At 40.7% G+C, this 22,000-nt stretch overlaps 1 protein-coding gene across 3 annotated transcripts in view; it reads left to right on the plus strand.

The window, feature by feature from the left end:
- The first annotated feature begins 6,962 nt into the window (after positions 1–6,962).
- Positions 6,963–22,000, plus strand: part of plcb1l (phospholipase C beta 1-like) — a 138,904-nt gene continuing 123,866 nt past the window's right edge. For all 3 annotated transcript variants that reach the window (XR_015720681.1, XM_087851832.1, XM_087851833.1), the window contains exons 1-2: positions 6,963–7,388; positions 11,693–11,770. Coding sequence is in view for 2 of the 3 variants with exons in the window: in XM_087851832.1 (XP_087707958.1) it covers positions 7,290–7,388; positions 11,693–11,770 (177 nt within the window). In the remaining variant the exon portion in view is untranslated. The remainder of the gene's footprint in view (positions 7,389–11,692; positions 11,771–22,000) is intronic.

Here is a 22,000-nt window from a genome sequence, read left to right on the forward strand (position 1 = left end):
ATTGGAACACCTGAATTCAATGATTTGGATGGGTGAGTGAATACTTTTGGCAATATAGTATATATTTAAACCAATGTTAACAGACACAAACCTGCACTGGCGTGAAAAATCCAGAAGATGCTGCTATTGTACTGCCAATGTACTGTGTGACTGGATTTGGGTTCATGGAGAGGGCACTGCAGGCATCAACCTAAACAGGCTTTTTTTATGCTCCTAAATATTGCAGTTCTCAATACTCTTTCACAGGCACATCTCACGGGCCAGATAAAGGATTACACAACTTTGATTTCTGTGTCAACATTTAATATAATCTCAGACTGATTTGGATTGATTTTGCTGTGACAGACAAAATGACAGACAGGCATTTTTCATCCTGTCTGATCCAGGAGGATTTAAAGCAGCACTGTCCTCTCACAGAGCTGTGAGCTGAGTTTAGAGAAAGCATTTACCCCTTATGAGCTGTGATGTAACAGGTTTGTACATAAATACGTAATTAGTCCAATATAATTTCAGATGGCTTCATGTCAGTGGCTTCTAAAACTGAGCGACGGCTGACAAAGTAAACAGGTGACATGAAGTGGCAGAGAAGCAAAGAGGTTTGACATACTGAGCTCGGACAGAATCCATAATCCAGGTTGGATAATGCGGAATCTGCACCTCAGGATACAACTCGAGTTTATATTGAAAGTGAAGGACAGCAGACGGCAGTCGTTTAGAACACCTGTTCTTCATCATGCGCACGTAGAAACGCTGCTACATTCATGTTCATTCTCTCTTTTCATCAGCTGTGAAGCACGTTATTCATCACATTTCCTCGCCAGAGCAGCGTATGGATCTTTCTCTATAAGTGTTTTATATGTTAGGTAAGGTAATTAAAAGTCAAGAGCGAGGTCAGGGAATCATGTTGGATTTCTCACGTGCAAATGAATGCACCACTGAACTGAAGCAGATCTCTTAATGCTTCAGAGAACATGGCCTTGCCTTGAATGCAAAAGTATTCTATTAATCAGTAACCAGCCTGAGGTCTTGCTCTAACCAGTGGTTCTCAAACTCTTGGGAAGGTTTTGTGTGGGCAATTGCAGGAGAACTATGAAGTGGAACTAAGTTTAAAGAACAGAATGTCTTTTGCTTAGGACAAACAAACAAAACTTTGGGAACCAGAAAATGCAAGAAAAAGTTTAAGAACCACTGCCCGGAACAAACGCCCATATTATCAACCTTGAAAAGAGGGACTGAACTCTTTGCTTGGTATTACAACTCTCTTTAACAGGACAACAGCACTTTATCCTCTCAATAAATGCAGAAATTAACTCAAAAATATTTTATTATAGTCTGACTTTTACCATTTGAACCAAACAAGCAAAAACTACAGATATGCATAAAGGTAAGTAGATCACGTTCAAGCTGTTGACTTTTTGACATATTTGGACAAGCAAGCGTTTGATCTGGTGTGAAACAGTGCTTCCAGATACAGACAAGATATTAACCCCAACTTGCTCTCCGATGCGTCCATCGGAGTATGAATGTGTGTGAATGTAGTTAGAAAGCACTAAGTGTAGATAAAGTGCTTGTATGAGTGGGTGTGATTGGGTGAATGAGGCATGTTGTATAGAGCGCTTTGAGTACTCCGGGAGAGTAGAAAAGCGCTATATAAGAATCAGTCCATTTACCATTTACCATTTACCAATATACACAAAGGACGTTTGCCTTTTTAGTTTATTAAACAAAAATATCAACCGAAGCACTCCCTGGGTCCTTTCACTATGATTACTGACTTTTGACATTTGGAATAACCGTTCTGTGATATTGTCGTTAACCACCACCACCAAATAATACTCAAATATAGTCCGTACACATACATTCACACACTCGCTATTTCTTCCTTTTCCCCCTGGTTGAATTCCCAGAGTGCTCAGGATCATCATCAAGTTAAAAGGACTGCTTGGGATCATTTTCAACGAGAATCCATAGTTGAATCAATGGCATTAAGCTCCCTGGTCTCCTAGGGCAGTGAACTCCAAACTATAACATTTATCCCATCATGCTTAATGGTTGATATGGGGATCGCTTCCTGAAAAGCTGCCTGTCTTTAATCAGTCTTTCCAGAGGACATTTTTCTAAAGGGCCTGTTGTTCTCTGGTAAAATGTAGCTTTGCTCTAATGTGCTTTTTGGACATCAAATGTGGTTCCTGGCAATCCTCTCGTTCAGATCAAATTCAGGCAAACTCTCTGTGATTGTTGATGCCTACAGATCCTGGGATCTGTAGGCATCAACACTTCTCTTTGCTTTTCTGTCAATTCAACTCCTGGACAAATTGTTTACAATTTTGCACCATTTCTTGATGATTTTTCTTGAAATTGAATGATTCATTCACATACTGTATTTTGAAGGTATTTTTAAAATTCCCGTGTGAGACTAACATGCATGTAGTGTGGCGATTACCTGTAATAACCAGTAAACAGGCCATCAGAACACAAAACTACACATTTCCATACATTTCATAGTGATAGTTCCTACAACTGAAAATGTGGGACCAGAAATTATCTTTGTAAATAGTTATTATTATGAATGAAACAATATTTCACATTACTGTGATGTGAATAAATAACAACAGCAATACAGGCTGAATGATGGTCTAACTTCATATCATAGTTCTCAAAAATATCTACTGATGTGCAAATACAAGATACTGTAGCTCCCCAAACCATGCTCTGATCACACTACAAGAGGTATAAAGGTACTAAAATCAAAATCTTTATTTTGAACATGTTGAAAAAGTACAACAACATAGAATCAAAAGAGACAAATGAACAAAGCAAAACAAAAGGAAAACGAGCACACACAACTACAAATAACTTTCATGTTCAAAAAGGAGCAGGAAGAAGCATAAGCTTATTTAATCCCACCCCTTTATATTTTAACATAATGACCATGACAATTTATCTTTAAATTAATTTGAGTTTACATTAATAATGACATTCAGTCATCAATACTATTTTAATTAACTTATTAACAGTCATCTTTGGTTAGAGGTCATTGGAAAATCTACTCAACATGAAATAATAGGTTTGTTACAACAAACATTTACAGTTGCCCTTACAGCAAAATAATCTGAATATAATGTAATTATATAGACTTAGTTCCTGTAAATCACACTTTAGCAATACTACCATTCTTCTAGCCTATAAGATAAATGCCAGACAAACATGCTGTGATGCAGTTTTGCAGATTTACATTGTGTCGCTTACAAATACAGAAAATCTATGAGGAGTCTTAATAATTTTATTTGGTATTGTTCACAACATGAAACAAAATCATAACCAGCCTTGGGTCCACATGAACCATGTGCTATTAAGACCAAAAATATCTAATTTACCTTTCTTTGGAAGTTTCTTTCACCGTGTTTCCTGTTCTCCCACCAAACCTCCCTTCTACCCTTTCAAAATAAAAGCCCCACACTTGACAACAAACTAACAGGGCTAACTAACAGTCAATAGGTTATTAACACAGAGATAAATAAAAGGAGGCATTCTTGTATTTTGTGGCCCTCATTCCTGGTTATTTCACAAAAAGCACCACACTTGTTTCCATAGTGTTTCCATAGTTACCTTTAAACAAAGAACACTGGAGACATAATGTAGTGTTAATTCCAGCATTATAATATTTTAATAGGTTAATGATTACCTTTGTGCTTCCAGCTTACTATGCCACTATTACTACATTATTACGGCGTTGTAATTAAAAAGTACTACTGGCACCTAATCTGAATGTATCATAGATGCAGGGGTGTAACTCTTTTTCTCTTTTTCTATTCAGCTTACTGCTTACCCTAGTTAGGGTCTGTGGATTTGAGACTATCCCAGCTGCCACAGGGTGAAAGGTGAGGTACACCCTTAATACGCCCATCCACACTTATGGCCAATTTAAAATCCCCAGTTTGTGTCTTTAGACTCTGATGGAAAACTGGAGCATCCAGAGAAAACCCCTGCAGACAAAAGTAGAAGATAGAGCTAAACCTTCTTTCTGTGAGACAAGATTATCCATAGTCTCTGCAATTTACAGTTCTTTTTCACATAACTGTACTTGCTGTAGCCTACGGCCATCTTTTCAAAGAATTTGTGAAGTTGTACTCCAAATAGATGTTGAGCATAGATGAAGCTAGATGAAGAAACTAGATGAGGAAACTGAGAATAAGACTGGCTCTACAAAATGAAACCCCACCAGTTGGTTTCCTGCTTTCTTAGTTTCTCCTGTGAAATACTGATTTGGTTTCCTTTAGCAACAAGTTTGTTTGTTTGTTTGTTTGTTTGTTTGTTTGTTATATAAAAAGAAAGAGAAACACTCGACTGACAACTTTGATAACATTTTAAAGGCTCAGAACACATGTAATGGAAAATTTGTGGTCTCGGTGCTTTTACGTGCCAGCAGTCCTCTACTGTAATTTTGACTTTCACATAAGTGCTAGGGCTGATTTTAGAGGTAGGTCAAACCTCAGGGCTGATAGGAAGATAAATAACGGATACCGAAGTCTGAGAAAAGCAGAAAAACAATGAATTGATATACCTTTATTAGTCCCACAAGGGGAAATTTCATGAGTAATTCTTGGAATGAAAACATTTGTGACACTATCCTGTACATTAGTTGTTATTGTTGTTTCTCCCAAGGAATTCTGACGCATTAAAAATGTGACTCATTTAATCTGTTTCCTCCACCTCATACCTTCGGATGTTTCCTCCCTTTGTTTCTCTCAGACACATTTATACCCTGCCTCGCTTCCCTGAGCTGTCACTGGACTTTGACTCAACTGTCATAGTTAATCAATCATTAAAAGCATGAAGCAATTTCAAGCAAACTACTATTACCACTGATATCAAAAGTAACAGCCAGAATTTGGTAGGTTTTGAGTAGTTTGACATGCCAGTGACAGTTAGTAGCTGACCGCAGAGAAACACAGAGGGAAGAAAGCCAGCACGACACAAATAGTCCCCGTTTTGAAAAAGAAGTGCAGACAATGCGAAATGTGGGTGGTACAAAGCCCAGAGGAGTTTTATGTTTTATTTAACAGGAAAGTTAAACTCCAAGAAAATTCCTAAGGGCAGTGAGGCACTCACAGAACTTTGGAAATAAGTTTAGTCATGAAGAAGTAAGAAAAAGCCCAGAGCCATGTGTGGGCACTGGAACAGAAATCTGTGTGCAGTCTAGCTGATTTTTTAAATTAGCCAGTAGCACCTGTTAGCCTAGATACAGGTATGAATATAACAGATCACATGTGCCATCTGATGATCTCATCATGATGGAACAAGGAGTTCATGTCTGATATTTCACCACATCCATAAGAATAAAGAATGTCACAAAAAAGCCTTTAAAAAATGAACATGGACACAGTACAAATAGTAGTAAGTGCCACTGAAACAAAAAGAATCTTGTTGGCCTCTCAGGATGAACTGCTACGACAGAGCGCTGTGCAGCAGCAAAATGAAAGAGATTAGAAAGAAGAGGAAATGTTGTGGAGGACCAAGCCCATCCATGGGATGTAATATTAGCAAATAGAGGAAGTGACTGACATTGAATCCTGTGAGTAGCTGGAAAAGTCTAGCCAGTACCACAGTACAGAGGCTCTGATCGTGGCAGCATCAATAACCCAGCACCAGATTAATATTCAACCAAGCTAAGGCGCACCCTGGGTGAATGTGGTCCTGACGATCCACATAGAAATAAGCTTTAATTTGCAATTTATCATCAGAAACTATTAGCACCTCTGTTTTTGCAGTTTGCGGATATAGAGCATTCAAGTGTTTGGTAATACTGTGATAAAAAAAAGAAATTGTAAAACACCCAACAGCTAAATCTCACACTCTACAGGCCACAGTTAGCATGTTAGATGTTAAAGTTGATGACAATTAGAAAAAGACTGAACAAGTATGGCTTTTCTGCAAATGCTAGAAGAAGGCTTTTCTCTAAAAAGAACACGACTGCACGTCATAGGTTTGCTAAGTTGCATCTGAAACCACAAGACTTCTGGAACAATGTCCTTCAGACAGATAAGATCAAAGTGGAGCTATTTGGTCATAAAGTGCAGCATAAACACAGCATATCAGCACAAACGCCTTGTACCAACTTTCCAGTGAAGGTGTGTTGATTTGAGCTTGTTTTGCAGCCACAGGCTTTGGGCACCTTGCAATCATGAAGTCGACCGTGAACTCCTCTGTGTACCATATTCTAGAGTCAAAGATGAGGCCATCTGTCTGACTGACTTGGCAGAAATTTGGTCATGCAGCAGAGCAATGACCAGAACAGAATGCAACAGAATGGTTGAAAAAACAAAGTCAAGGTGTTGCAATGACCCAGTTAAAATAGAGACTTCAACCTGACTGAAATACTGTGGTGGGACCTTAAGAGAGCTGCAAATGCCTGCAAACCTCAGTGAAATGAAGCGAGGTTGTGAAGAGTAGTAGGTAAAAGTGCCTTGAGGCAACTGTTGATGTGATTTGGCGCTATATAAATAAAATAAAATAAATCTGAATTTAAAACTTCCTCCACAGCAATATGAGAAACTGATAGAGTCCAACACAAAAGGATTACTTCAAGTGATACATGTGGTTCTGTTGAATTACAGGGTGTACTTAGTTTTTCCGGGGACTGCAGTAAGACATGTTAAAAGCTTTTTCACATGACTATATGTGGCGATCCCAGCTGATAGGAACATCAGAAAAAAGGATTTGTTCCTAGATTTTTCTCTCTTACTTGAATGTTCATCATCAAAAATCAGGATTTAACGATTCCCTCATTTTTTCAGCTTTTAATTTGTTTCCATCTTGGGGGCCACTAAATGCCCATCGCATTGCCACCAACGCACGGAGGCGCTAGATCACTTAAAGCATCGATCCTGTCCCCGCATTGACTTGTACAATTTGACATCAGACGTGTAACTCGTTCAGATTCCCCCTCCTTCTCCACCACTCTCACTCTTTCCCTCTCTCTCTCTCACTGTCCCTCTCTTTCTCTGTCTGTCTCTCTCTCCTCGTCTTCAGCTGCATGTCTCTCAGTCAGTCAGTCAGTCAGTGAGTTGCCCGGGTCCGCTACGCCTGCGTCCGCCTCCGCAGCTCTCCAAAGCCGAGACGCGCCACCGCCGCCGTCATTGCGGGCATGACATACTGGCATCAGTAGTGGGCTTCCGTCAGGCTGCTTTTAAGAAAATTACAAAGGAGAGGAAGAGACACAAGAGTAGAGGAGAGTGAAGTGACTCATTTCCACCCGAGCTTGTGCGTTGAGAAGAGTAGATGAGCCAATGGCTGGGGCACAGCCGGGAGTTCATGCGCTGCAGCTCAAGCCAGTGTCCGTACCCGAGAGCCTAAGAAAGGGCAACAAATTTATGAAATGGGATGATGTAAGTAGTGGCCAGACAGGCCAGCGATGAATGTCTTTTTTTTCTCCTCCCCAGTTTTCACTGTCAGATTATTTTCTGCACGCGTTTTGCATGTACACAGTCTGTGCATTACACAATCTATAGGCTACTCGTGCAACAGTAGCCGATAGATTTAATTGTAAGTGGAAACCGCACGGACAAGAAGCTAATTGCGTTTGACTTCCTGGTTAGTGGTTGAAAGAAATGCTACAGCTACAGTATCTACTGACATGTGCTTTCTTTACATTATCCAATGTACAGTATTTGTATTTGTGCGCGCCAGTGGGTGCGCGCGTGTACCGCTGCTTGTGTGTGAGAATGTGCGCACCCCTCATCTAATCAAACACTAACCCCTCTGCGTTAGAAACGTTTTTATCAATTAACCACAATTAATTAGTGCACTGACATTCAACATGCAAATCAAAGCACAACAGTTGGTCATTAAAAAAAAAGAAAAATATTTTAGGGAATTTTTATTTTGGTAGCATCTCTATATAAAATGTCGGTCCAGCTGTAGTAAAATGACCTTGATTTAATTGATTTCACACTGCTGTTGAGTAAAACATAATAGTAATAGCCTTTTAGCAACAGAGGCTATGGCCACACTATGTGGCACATTGCTTTCCCAGGCAATAAATCAACACAAATCAACACTCCCTCTAATAATCTTGTGGCAAGTTCACAACTGAACTGCGCTCTGAACTGAGTTTAACATGGCTTGATGGTTATTTGCATCTTCTGTACCTTCGTTTTTACAGCAGCTGTATTCAGAAAGAGCTTCTCTGGAATAGCTGTTTTCACACCCCATGCCATTTGAATATCCACTTGTTACTCTGGTTTATGAGTGAATATCTGAATTTTGTCACAGTCCTCATTACTTTCGTTCTGGGAAATCTGTTAATTTTAAACCGCTCTGTGAAAATGCTGAGGGCTTAGCCCACCTGTAACTCATTTTTATAGTGCCTTGACTTTTCTAATACCGTAGACAGTGAGGAATCGGTTACTAAGATACACTCTATATAAGATCATCCTCTCAAATACATGCTCAGAATCACTCAGCTCAGGTGAACCAAGTGCAGCACAGATGGCATTAGTCTTGCAGTGTTATGGAAGTGTGAATGCGGTCAGTACAGATGGCAGAGAGGAAATTATGCACACTTGCAAGTCCACCATTCTGTCAATCATCAACCTTAAGCTTAAATAAGAAAGTTTCCTTAACTAGTAACTACTAATGAGCGCCCATTCCTTCAGCTCATTAGATGCGACTCAGTTTCCCCTTTCACAGCCGTGTGTGTGTACTTTTAGCATGTACATTCAGGACTATCTTCAGACCCAAATGTCCACCAGGCCTTTCCTTGCAAAAACATATGACCTCAAACACAGCAGGCATACTCACAGGTACTTTCTCTGGTTCCTTTCCCATGCACTCCTTCCTTCCTCTTTCCTCTCTGTATCATTTCATGGAAAGAATCACAGAAGATAAACAGCCAACCTGAGAGAGCAAAGCTAATAAATTTTCACTGGAGAAAGATTGAATTAAATCATTCTTCTTCTTTTTTATTGCTTTGGGTGTTGAACTGAACATCTTTCAGCAGGAAATCGTACGGGCAGTAAATGAAAATTATATGTATGTTCTTTAATTTATAGCTTTACTCTGGTGAAGATTTCTTGTTCTCTCAGTTGAAGTCACACATATATTCCAAAATGCTTAAACTCACCTGAGGAGTTGAGCAAAAAACAGTGTAAAGTTCTGTGCTGCGTAGCCAGCAGCCATGAGTTTTGAGCAGCAGAGTGACTGCAGACTCCAGCACAGGATGCTTGCAGGTGGTTGTAAAGGAGCAGAAAAGCAATCAGAGAAGCTCTCCAAAGCCTCAAAGGCCTCAGACCTCCCCAACCTCCCTCCTACAGACGTGTGCAGACATCTTGTATTTTTGTTGCTGCCACTTGTCGACAGCTGGCTGCTTCTGTGGCTCATGAAATCCGTGGGTACGGGTAAAATATTACCTGGATGTGTTATTATTTGTCAGTTCAGATGGCACATTTAGCATTAATGACTGCTTTCTGTTGAGGCACAGGGAGCCATTCAGATTCTCCAGCACATAGACACTTCATGTTATAAGGATCATTTACTGTACACCTGGGCACGGTGTCAAATTTGTGAAAGACGATGCTTGGTCTGTGTAAACAGAGACTTTTATGAGGTTATACTTATATCAACCCCTCTGGTCGGTTGTGCATTGAATAAGATATTATCAGGCTCCTCAGGGGAGCAGAAAATCCCTTAAAAGTAGTAGAATATGTCATTAGCATTCAGGACAGAAATATGCTGAGCTCCAAACTCCCCTCTAACACACCCCCTCAGGCACCAATGCTAATGGTACAGACTCTTCACTAAAAATAATGGAAGTGTCTCCTGCCTGGGATCAGTTCCTTCAGGGTGTTTGTACTTTCGCAAGTCAATCACTAATCTCATCTTAATTCAGCAGAAAGCAGGCCACTCTGCTGCCTAATGTTGTCCCATTAAAGACAAATCCCTTAAAATAGTCCAATGACAATAAAAAAACAACAAAAACATTGGCGAGTACTATCCTGCCGATAGTCACTCTGAAGTTAAATCCCAGCTTTAAGCACTTCTTGTTTCTGCTTAAATGTGAAAACCCATGAGAAAATCTTTGCTAAGAGTCCATAATGGCTTAATGTGTTTGCAGTGGTGGCCGTGGAGAGCTAGGACATTAAGAAAGAAGCTGGTGAAAATGACTGCTCTCACATCATTAGGCAGTTTCCCAGTGCTCTCGAGCTTTCTTCTTTTCTCAGACATGACAGACAATCCATCACTTGCATCGCATCTTATCCCCCGAATGACTTCTTGACTTGGTTTACTGGAAATATAAATGACTTGCTAAATATTCTTTGATCTAGCTTGCTATCGTTTTCTTGAATTTTTCTAAAGATATTTATCTGTAAAAACTGAATTGGAAAAATTGGACTGTGGATGGCGAGCTGAGCAAAGATCATGAGATATGAGCCAGATTTGGTCTGAAATGCTATATCTAAGAACTGCAAACATGATGCCTTTCCCTTTCCTTTAGGCTTTAAACTGTGTGTGTGTGCGTGCGTGTGTGTGTGTGTGTGTGTGTGTGTGTGTATGCGGCATGCATTCATTGACATGAACCGCATCTTTTGTCATTCAATCAAGCTTGCGAAGATTGTGCAATCATGTGAACAGAACCAAAACGATTCCTCTTGAGTCTCTAATAGATTTCATGGGAATGGTGGGTTGCCATAGCAAACGTCACCGTAGCAAATGCCTCTGATGCCTAACTGTTTCCAAAACCGAACGAGCCGCTCATTTACTTTCAGCTCGCTTCCCTTCTTTCGTCTTTCCCCGTTTTCCCCTCCTCTGTTCCTCCTGTATTTTCACCGTTGGCCTATATTGGATAAACCATGATTGTGACATTTAGACAGTATGAAATGACTGAAATGACTCATAATGGTTAAATACATTATAGCATAGGCTCCTTTGCTGTCCTGTTTGCAGCCCAACCCTTTCCCAGTATCCTACGCTGCAAGTCGCATAAGGTCGCGCCCAAATAAGACAAGTGTGGAGCAGATGCAGACCATTAGCTCTGTCTCCAAATGCTCTGATAGGGACATCATTAGAAGCCTCGTGAAGACACTTTGAAGATTTTCTTGCTCTGTGCAGCAAATGCGGTCCTCATCTCTCTGATCTTGCAGCCATGGCTGATTGAAGAGGACAATATGCTACTGTTCAGCTGAGCCACAGCCACTGTGGACACAGAAAAAAGGCAATGGCTCTTTCTTTCTTTTTATAGAAGCATCCAATAATATCTGGTGTTGCCATGTATGCCTCAGGGTCAAACTGTGTGTGTGTATGTGGGAGAGAGAGACTTGGAGCTATCTGTATGTAACTGTGGGAAAGCATTTGTCCATTACAAGAGGGGAAAATTGAAACATCAACTCCAAATCAACCTGCACTTCGTGATTGCAGTCACTGCAAACACACCCCAGGCTGCTTGGTCATTTTGCGGTGATGCCAGGTCGTGGTGTGGAAAGTACCCTAAAAGGAAAGGATTGAGTGCATGTGTACAACATAAACAGCACATTTGATGTCATTTCAAATTCTGGTATGCGAGTGGATAAAACAAACTATGCTTTGATCTTGGTTCCCTCAGAGAATTGTCTGCAGCGAGGTATTCACTCATGTTGAAATTCAGATGTTGATTTACAGATTTAAACAGACACGTGTCTTTTCTTCTTCACGACAGGATTCAACCACTGTGACCCCGGTGACTCTGACAGTTGACCCCAAAGGTTACTTCCTGTATTGGACTGACCAGAGCAAGGTGAGACACCACGGCAGGAAGGCCAAATGGTTTGAAGCCTTCAAGCCGTTAAGATGTTTAAAGCCCCTTTCATTGTCATCTGAATTTCATTTGATGATGAAATTCAGATTCGTGGGGCCAAATTTAAGGCTTATCACAGCAGCACCAACAGTTTCCCTCATCTCTGCTTTGACATCTGCACAGTTCTTTGTACCAGCCTGATATATAATAGACAGGCCAATGTCCACTTCACGCGTTGCCTCTCCAAAACCTGAAATGTACAAGTAATGTACAAGTTGCCACAAACTGCAGTAACAGCAGGGAGATATTTTATTTCAAGCCAACAGGAAAATAGTCACAGGAAAGTGTTTAAACAGACACAAACATTTACATTTATATACATATTAGTCACCTAACTTAATCATTTCTGCTGATAAAGGACCCTGCAATGTACTTAATACATTTTATGATCTCTACCGGCTTTGTGGCTTTAAATATACTATCTCCCCCTACTGGTAATGCAGTTTCTGCATGCAGGAACAGCTTCTGCGCTTTGCCTCTCCAGAACGTGAAATGGACACAGTGGACCACCTGTTATGAGTTTTGTCATGATACTGGGTTGTTTGTACACGATACAGGACCTACCTGGACCGTCTGTACATAACTGATTGGCCAGCACAGTAAATTGCTATATATCTTATGACAGGCAGATATAAACTTACTGATTATATTCTCCATTTCACTGACAGTACAGCAGCATTGTCAAACTGAAAGCTTTCATGGCACCAACTTCTCCACATTTTTTATTCGTCGTCTTACTAGGTGTCGGTGCAGCACTTTCTAGTACTGTCACATTTCATTATGAGAAATGGGGTGTTTAGTTTGCTGCTGTTTATTTGCATAAATTTGAAGTTTAGGCTAGTTTATGCAAATCGGCAGCATCCAGCATGGCTGGACAAACAAAGCGAACCGTTGTGTATCTGAAATAAAGACAGAGCAGTCACTTGCATCTGTTGCTTTCAAAAACATTTCAATGGTATAGAAAGTTAGCAAACGAGCCCCAGTGACAGTTTCTGAGAGCAGAGAACTTAAAGTTGTGGCAATGGCTTAGCTGTCAGCTTTTGAATACTGTAGCTCAGCAACAAGCATTAAAAACACATCTCTGTGGACACTAACCATCAGTGAGCGGCGAAGGAAGTAAAAGCCAGACCAAGTGTGAGAATCTGCTGTGTCGTTTATGTCGTAAAATCATAAAATGACTGACAAGAGACAAAAACTGACGACGTCGCTGCTGTCTCGTTTTGTTTGGCATGAACATGAGCACAATTCAGAAAAAGGGACAGTCGACTGAGTGTGTGTCCACAGAAACAAACTAAAATAGACACTGTGTTTAAAAACTGCATAAGATATATAATCTCTCCTCATGATACTTGTCAGCTGTCAGTGAAGAGCTCCCTAAACATTTGGAGTTATGTATCAAGTCTGCCTGGTTCTGCCGGAGGTTTCTTCCTGTTAAAAGGGAGTTTTTCCTTCCCACTGTTGCCAAAGTGCTTGCTCGTGATTGTTGGGTTTTTCTCTGTCTGTATTATTGTAAGGTCTGCCTTACAACATAAAGCACCTTGAGGCAACTGTTGTTGATTTGGTGCTGTATAAATAAAACTGAATTGAATTGAACAGTGACAGTGGCTCAGGCTTGAAAACCTCCTCTATTACCACTTCAGAGGCATTTAAGACAGTTATTTGAAAACATTGACCTTTTCCATTTACTACTGCCATTCAACAATCCAGTACTTATTACCATAGCAGCACTGTTAGAATTCGTGGCAACCACATTCGGCATTCCCTTTGTAATTATCATGGTACACCTAGGATTATTATCGAGAGATCACAGGCGCTCTAGGAAGCATTTAGGCACTCAGAAATCGCTTCCTTAGCTGAAAGGCCTGCAGCAGAGCACGGTTAGGCTTAGACTTAGATGGTCAGTGATGATTTTTTTTATCTTGTTTGTTTGTTTTGCTCTTTCTGAGCCATTCAAGCATGATTTTTAGGTTCTTTCAGTTAGCTTCCAGCTAGATTCCTTAAAAAAGGATTTGAGGGTGTTCTCGTCCAGTTTCATTTGAAGAACTTTCTTGAAAAGGAGACAGAAATCTAAACTGGCACACCTGCAGTGCTGCAACCGACACCTGTGAGAATATTGCATGGTGCATTGTGTTTTTCCAACATTCCAGTTATAGCTAAATGTTTCATAATAACCAGGAACAAGGTAGCGAAACGTAAGATAAGAAACGCTATCACGTTCAGTGATTTTATTAAGCACTTCCTCCCAGTTTAACCTTGAGAGCATGTGCAGAATCTGCTGAAGGTTTAACAGTTTGTTCTGTTTATTTGAATGTACAGCTGCTGAGCACAAGGACTTGAACACAAGCATGAAATTTCCCCTCTGTACACTTCCCTCTGAACACAAACACACATCCACACGTAATCTGATTGTACCTGTCCTGCTGTTTTTGGAACAGAGAAAGGATCCCAGTATATTGGTAGCCTATTGTAAATGAATCCAGTATAAGTGGGAAACGAGATAAAGTCTTTAGTTCTGCTACAGGTTTACCGAACACTCAATGACGAAAGAAAAGAAGACCACTTTTGATGTCTACCGCATTTTATGTTGTGGGTGCGTGTTAAAAGTGGGAACTTGCGGTCAGAGATGACCAGCACTGAGTGTGATTCTCCACTAAAAGAACTGAGAGAAGCTCGTTGACATCAATTCATCATTGTTTCCTGTGCCTCTGTCATAAGGCGAGGATTTTGACTGATGAGGCTCTTGTGAGTGTGTGTTTATGCGTGTGGGTGTCTGCTCTGTCTCCCAGCGTTGAGAACAGTCCTGCCGCACGCATAATAACTCAAATTGATACCAAGCACAGCCCAGACAAAACTCTATTAGGGCATAAAGAAAGGCACCCGCTGTATTCCCGTGTGCCCCTGTCAAGGCAGAAGTGTGCCTTCTCATGTTTATAAAGATACCTTGGTGCTTTTGCTAACATTTATTCACGACTGTATTGCACATCTGTTGAACAGACCAATTTAAACAAGCTATGATGCTCCGTCTACTTGTTATATGTGTGTGTGTGTGTGTGTGTGTGTGTTTGTGAGAGACTCAGTCTGATGGCCTGCAGAGTAAAAGCATTCTTCGGATTCTTCAGAAGCACAACAGAACTGTACTCGGTGTGCCTACTGCGCTGACTTTCAACACACATTGCCAGTGACGGTTACAGTTAACTGCTGCTTTTGGCTTCTTACAAGATTTACTAAAGACATTTAGCCAAAAGTAAGGAGATAAGATTTAGAGTATTTCCTCCTTGTTAAGGATAAATATTTTTTCTTTTAGTTAACACAAATAATAATACATTTCAATGATAGTGTTGGTGGACAGGAGGTTAACTTCAGTCACGGTTTCCCCTGAGACAAATTGAAAATAAACCTACAGCTAATTTGAATCAACTTTGGAGACATTTATTTACATTAGGCTTCAGTCACACAGATTAGAGACCGGTGGTTAATCCTCCAGCAACCTCTGGGGAGAGCGGTCGCCCCCCAGTGTGCCAAATATGTGTATTTCCCAACCAGTTGGTGAGCAGGCTGTGAAAACCTTGACATTGCTTTGGTCCCCTACAATTTGCATGGAAGATGCTGACTTGTCTGCAAACACTACTACTACCTTCCTAGTCGCCAACTAGCAAAACTTAAAAAAGTTGTGCCTCATTTTTAGAAGGCGCAGCTTTTACTTTGAAAGGAGGAATCTTCATTTCCAGTTATGCTTTTTACAGTTTCACTTAGAGCACAGGTGTCGAACTCCAGGCCTCTCAGGCCGGTGTCCTGCAGGTTTTAGATGCGTCCTTGATCCAACACAGCTGATTTAAATGGCTAAATGACCTCCTTAACATGTCTTGAAGTTCTTCCAGGGTGATATCTAAAACCTGCAAGAAACCAGCCCTCGAGGTCTGGAGTTTGACACCCCTGACTTAGAGAGTAGATGGCGAGTGGACGTCTTCCACGCAAACTATAGAGGACAGTGGCAACTTTCTAGTGACCAAAGTAATCACATGGAGGCTTTACCTTTTTGCAGTCAGTTTTGCTGAGCGATTGCCAACAACCATTCATCAAGCAGTTGGGGAATGCACATTTTTCCTTACTGACTTGAGGTTGTCAGGGGGTTGCCAGCCAGTATCTGAGGTTTTTACTAATCAGTTTCATAGACAGCTAGCAGCCTCCCACAACCAAGTACCAACTTGTTGGTAACAGCGTTAAGAGAACAGGTTTCAATCCAATATTCTTCTTGAGGTGAATATCACAGTATCCCCGTTTCAGTCGTTCCTGTGAAGTTAAAAACACTGAAAACTAAATGCAGGCAAACACAACGAGCACTTTTTGTATGTTTCTTGTTTTTTCCCCCCAAAAATGAAGTTGAATATACAGAACTTGAATTTTTTTCATCATCATATTTTGAAGGGCCATGCTTTACAACTCAAATGCCAACATTTTGATTCCCCCTGAACCTGAATAAAATGATTAAACATAAAGGAAGCAACCGTTAGCATGCAGGAAGGTGTCTTTGGTAGTGACAGCTTAACCTTTGCTGCCGTTTCAAATTTGCTTCTTTAAGCAGAAAAAAAGCTTACTTAAGACACAGTAGGGGCTTGATATTTACTTTTGACTGTGCTGTTAATCCCGGAGTTTGTCTCTTCCACTTCAGTGTCAGATGTGCTTAGGTCTGATGTTTTTGCCTTTTCTTTCTGGCTAACCTTTGAGTTGATGACACAAGGCTCCACGATTCAGGATTCTGCTGGTTTCATCTTTTTCCTTTGTTGTAGTCACAGTAACTTGTGCTGACAGTATACACTCAGCTTCAACTTCTGGGGAAGAAATGTTAGAAGAAACCTTTATTGGTTCTTGATGTGGTGTGTTGGGGAAATAAATTTGACAGCAGCTCAGGATATGAGCTAAGATATCCTGTATCCAGTGATAAAATTATTAAGATTTTTTTTGTGGCTTCACTTCTTCCTGTAGTGGACACCAAAATAAAAGCTTAAACAATGCTTCTCTTGTTGTTTACAAAAGCCGATGTAGATTTTTTTCTCTTCCTTGTAGATAGAAACAGGTGCACACTATATCCAGTGTGAGCAGCATTTCCATTTCTGCATGCTGACGTATTTTTAAACAGGGCACTGCTATGTAAACCACAGCAGTAATAACTCTCCCATGTTTGTATGTGTTTGCTTGAGAGTCCAGTTGGCTGGCTTTTTATGTTTCTGTCTCATTCACCTCAAAAGATCCACCGTCTTGAGCACACACGCAGACACAAATTCACAGATAGAAAGAGAGGTTTTGGGAACGAGAACCATAATAAAGATGATGTGATATTGTCAGTCATATCGATAGCACGTGTGCTAGCATTAGTATGAATCAGCTGTAAAATGAAACTCTAATGTAAATTAATACAATGATTTACCTTGTGTCAACAAAACCATACATATATAGACAAATATTAACAGCAGCATCATAAATATACCAGCAAATTCGCTGTGTACACCAGGAAAACTCAGTTACTGTTCAAGAGTTGGCATCTTTCCAGTAGTTCTTAATTTAGAAAGCGTACAGGTGCTTTGTTCCTCATTCCTATGCAAGCTTAACAATGAGAAAGTATATTGAGGAGTATTTGCAGGTTCCTTGCTCATGACGTTGAAATCCATCCTCCTCCTTAAAGGAGGCATTTCCTCTTGTGCGAGGGGGGAGCACACTGTCTTCTTTACAAGCACACGTGCACACTAGCTGCGGTGGCCAGCTAAGAACAGGTGTTTTTCTTTTTTCTTTTTTAGAAGGTTGAAAATTATTTTTGCACTTGTTGGTTCATCATGTTTTAAGGGGAGGAGCCCCACAGCACGGAGAGGTGGACTGACTCATTCAAATTAACTACGCAAAAAGCCTTTTGCTTTAGTTGCCATGGTTGCCAAGCGACAGCACACACCTTAGAAATGTCACATTCTCTTTCAGCCCGCGCTCACATTCTGAAGAATGTCGCTGCTTTGAAACTGATACAATTGTTTCCTCGTGTGTGTGTGTGTGTGTGTATGTGTGTGTGTGTGTGTGTGTGTGTGTACACGGCTTCTTACTATCTTGGTGGGGACCAAAGTCTGAAATTTACTATACTGAAGGCATTTTTCACACTCAAAATATAGTTTTAGTGTCAGGGTTACAGTTGGGTTATGGTTAGGTTTAGGGTAAGGTGAGGGTTAGGCATTCATTTTTGATGGTTAGAGTTAGTGTAAGCAGCTAGGGCAGCGGTCCCCAACCTTTTTTGCACCACGGACTGGTTTATGCTCGACATTATTTTCACGGACCGGCCTTTAATGTGTCGTGGATAAATACAACAAAGATTTATTCATAACACACGTGAAAAGACCCAGGAAAACCGAGTAAACGATAAAAACGATAACAAAAATAACGCTGAAAACCGATAAAAACCCTGAAAACTATACATTTCACACCTGAGCCTCAACTCTCGTGGCCCGGTACCAAACGACTCACGGACCGGTACCGGTCCGAGGCCCGGGGGTTGGGGACCGCTGCGCTAGGGAAAGCATTAGCTCAATGGGACGAAGATAGCAAACCAGATGTGTGTGTGTGTGCGTGGTCCAGATGTTACTCATGTTGTGAGGACACAAATGTGTTTACAGAGTTAGATCTTGGAGAAAAAAACCAAGTCCCTGTGATGCAAAACATCAGACAATTTCAAGGTTAACACATGTTTAAAGGTTAGAGAATAGAGAGGCTTAGGTTAATGTAATGGTTTTGTTTATAATTGAAGTAAACCTCCAGGAAATGGATGTAAGTCCACATAATGTCCTCTAAAGTCATTTCTGTACGTGTGTGTGTGTGTGTGTGTGTGTGTGTGTGTAGACACCCTCACATTCTCATTCGCTCTCCTGAGCAGGCTGTGGTTAAACGCTGTCTCTCGGGGGAGATTTATGTTTCAGCAGTGTGCCAATTTCAGGACATTCACTGGACAAGCACTTAGCATATGGCATTGAATGATGTTCAAAGGTGAAAGACAGTTCACCTCGGGCCAAAACCAGACTCACGCACTTGTCAGCTGGAATGTGTGGGGCATTTCTGAATGAGCCTAGAACTGACCTAATGCAGAACAACATGAATACCCTTTGGTTTTGTATTTCTGGGCACACTTGATGCACAAATATGAAATGTACGCACAGTTCCCTCTCTTCTGTCAGAGCAGAGTTTACGTGTCCGTTTCTCCCAACACAGCAATTTTTGGTGATTACAGAGCCTGCTGCTCCTCCACCTCCGTCAGCACTATAGGAGTGAGGAACGAGGCATAAATCTGCAGCCAATCTACTCAAAGTGAATTGTGACCCCTGCCAAGTTGTAGCATGGCACATGGGGGACTTGTTTTATCTGCACTTGTAGTTATAGGATGAGACAGAGCGAAAAAGAGAAATTATAAGACGGTGATTATCATGATCCACACCCTCTATGTTAGCTGTGCTATGTGGTATCAATTGTTTTTAATCTACTGAATAAATTTTTGGTCATCAGAAAAATTCTTAGATTGTGAGCAGGACCTGTCGATGGTCTTTTCAGGATATGACAGCATCAATCTGCGACGTCCCAGTGAAAGCTGATGAGCTTTTCACCATTTGGGCTTTGTGTCAGCCTTTTGCTGTATTCACATAAAATGGCATTTGGCATTTTTGTCTTGACGTGTCTGCCTTTTCAGATGTTGGCTTGCATTTAATTTATGTGCAGCATTTAAGACACACGACGCATGCATTTAATATAAGTGAGAAGTGAGAAGGTTGCCATGGTTATAACCACAAGTAATGGCTATAACTTCATTATCTTCTTTTCTACATTGTGTGCTGCAGAGTTGATAAGTGATTGCCAAACACAGCATTACTGATTGCAGTTGTGACACATTCATTATCTATGCTAAAATAAACTGTTTGTGTCACGTGGATTTTTTTTTTTATTGTGCATCTTGAAACCAAGCAGCAACCTCCAGGGCTGAGAAATGAAGACAACTTGAATGTGCCAAAAACTGCAGTTATCTCGAGTGGCTGGCTCTGAAAATGAGTCACTCTGCTCAGACTCCCATGTCAAAATGCCTAACTTTGCAGAAGATAAGAGTGTGTTTACTGCCAAAAAAGGCTTTAGATCTTTAGTAAGGTTTCTTACGTGATGTCATGACCACATATTGGATGTGATGCAACCACCGGTTGTTGGGGGAAAATGTGTTATTACCCGACTCGTTGGCAGTGCTTCCTGGTGGTTTTTTTTTATCTTGCTGATTGTAATCTGATGCAAAAAAATGTCTGCACCAACATCTTCCTGGTGATTGCTTTGGTTGCTTGCAGATTGCCAAGGTGGCATGTAGTTTTTCTTGTTTTCTGCAAATACTCACTAGCCTGGCATTTTTAGTGAAACGTTAAAACATGTGACGCAATGTGAAAACAAAGAGGGTTTGGTTTCAAAATAAAAGTTGTACCTCAGCACTACAGCCATCAAGGCACAACTTTCACGTTGAAGGTAAATGGTGTTATTTCCCAAAGCTTGTCAGAGTTTGTAAACCAGTCTATCGCTTACATCAACTCTTTCGCAGCAATATGCTAGTGACTAAAGGAATCATAGGAATGTTTTTGACAACCAGTTGGGAAATACATATTTTTCCGTAGCAACAGATTGTTGTCAGGGTGATCACTGACTGCTCTTAGCGCTGCGTGACTCAGGCTTTAGCAATCTCTTTGCCACTGACTGGCATCAACCTCCAGCAACAATTTGCAGCCGGTCAGAGAATGCTAATTTTTTCCCTCAAGACTGGGGGTTGTCAGATGGTTGCAAACCAGTCTCTAGCGCTGTGTGACTGGTGCCTTATTGACTTGATCCTGCATTGCCACCATGACTCTCGCACATCCAAAACAGCGAACAAGTTGACGTCACGCAGATAGTGCCGGCCCGATGATCTGATATCCTTGTGTTGGTGTTGTTCCCACATCATCATAATAAATATTACACTTGCAATGTTGAACCTGGAACAATATTTATTATGATGATGTGGGAACAACACCAACACGAGGATATCAGATCGTGCATAGTGGCCATGTGTGCACAAAACTTCAGTAGCTAATGGCTCGTCATTAGAGCGCTGAGTATGGCCTATCTGACCAACGGTCTACTTGGACTTCTTTATGTTAGAGATGTTTATGTGCAATATTTTTAAATAGCACATTTCCGACTCGTAGTATAGCTTACTATGTGGTTAATTGTACAAATAGCCCATCTATAAAACCTGTATTCTAGCAGATATTTTATTTATTTGTATGTTACTCATTAGCAGTTATCTGTGTTTTGGATATGCAAGTCATTCAATACAGCTTGCTAACCAGTCTTGCTCTGTCCAGCTATTAGCTTAGCCGTTCATCCTCTAATGAAATACTATATCTGCATGTACTGTTCACACCAGATAACAATAGGTAGCAGGAAACTTAAAAATAATATGTTCAAATCTTTACTGATGTACTGAGGTATAGGTTCCCTGTTGTGTCTTATTTACTTATTTCTTCATGACTGCCCAGACAGATTTCTCAACAAAATGACTCATATGTCACGATCCTGGGTCATTTTGAACCAGCGTTTTGAGTTTTAGTTTGTTTTTATGTTTAAGTCCTTTAGGTTTTCTAAGTTCATTCTATCATGCCTTGGTTGTCATTGTAGTTCTTTGTTTGTTAGTTTCCCTTTGTGTTTTCTACCCTTGTATTAAGTCTCCCCTGTCCTAAGTTCACGTTGTCATGTCTGTCTCATTATGTTTCCTGTTTTATTTCGAAGAGGTCATGTGTTCATTGTGTTTAGTTTTACTCTTCTACTGCGATGTCATTATGTTCATTTGTGTCAGCTGTTTTCCCCATGTGTTTTCACTTCCCCTGATCACCTCCTGTGCGCTTTTAGTCTGTGTGTGTTCATTCATTCCTTGTCCGAGCGTCTGCTATCCTACCTTGTCTCCATGCCAGATCTCTATGTCTATGTCTATGTTCATGTTCCAGGGTTTTGTTATGTTTAGCTCACCCAGTTTAGGTTATGATTTAGTTTTTCATTGCTAAAATCAGCCTTCAATAAACGGCTCGTTTTCAGTTAATAGTTTGCTTGTTATTTTGCGTGTACGCACTTGGGTCCAACTTCTTC

Source organism: Neolamprologus brichardi, chromosome 15 (assembly GCF_056152115.1).
Source record: "Neolamprologus brichardi isolate AB-2024 chromosome 15, ASM5615211v1, whole genome shotgun sequence".
NCBI classification, from domain to species: domain Eukaryota; kingdom Metazoa; phylum Chordata; class Actinopteri; order Cichliformes; family Cichlidae; genus Neolamprologus; species Neolamprologus brichardi.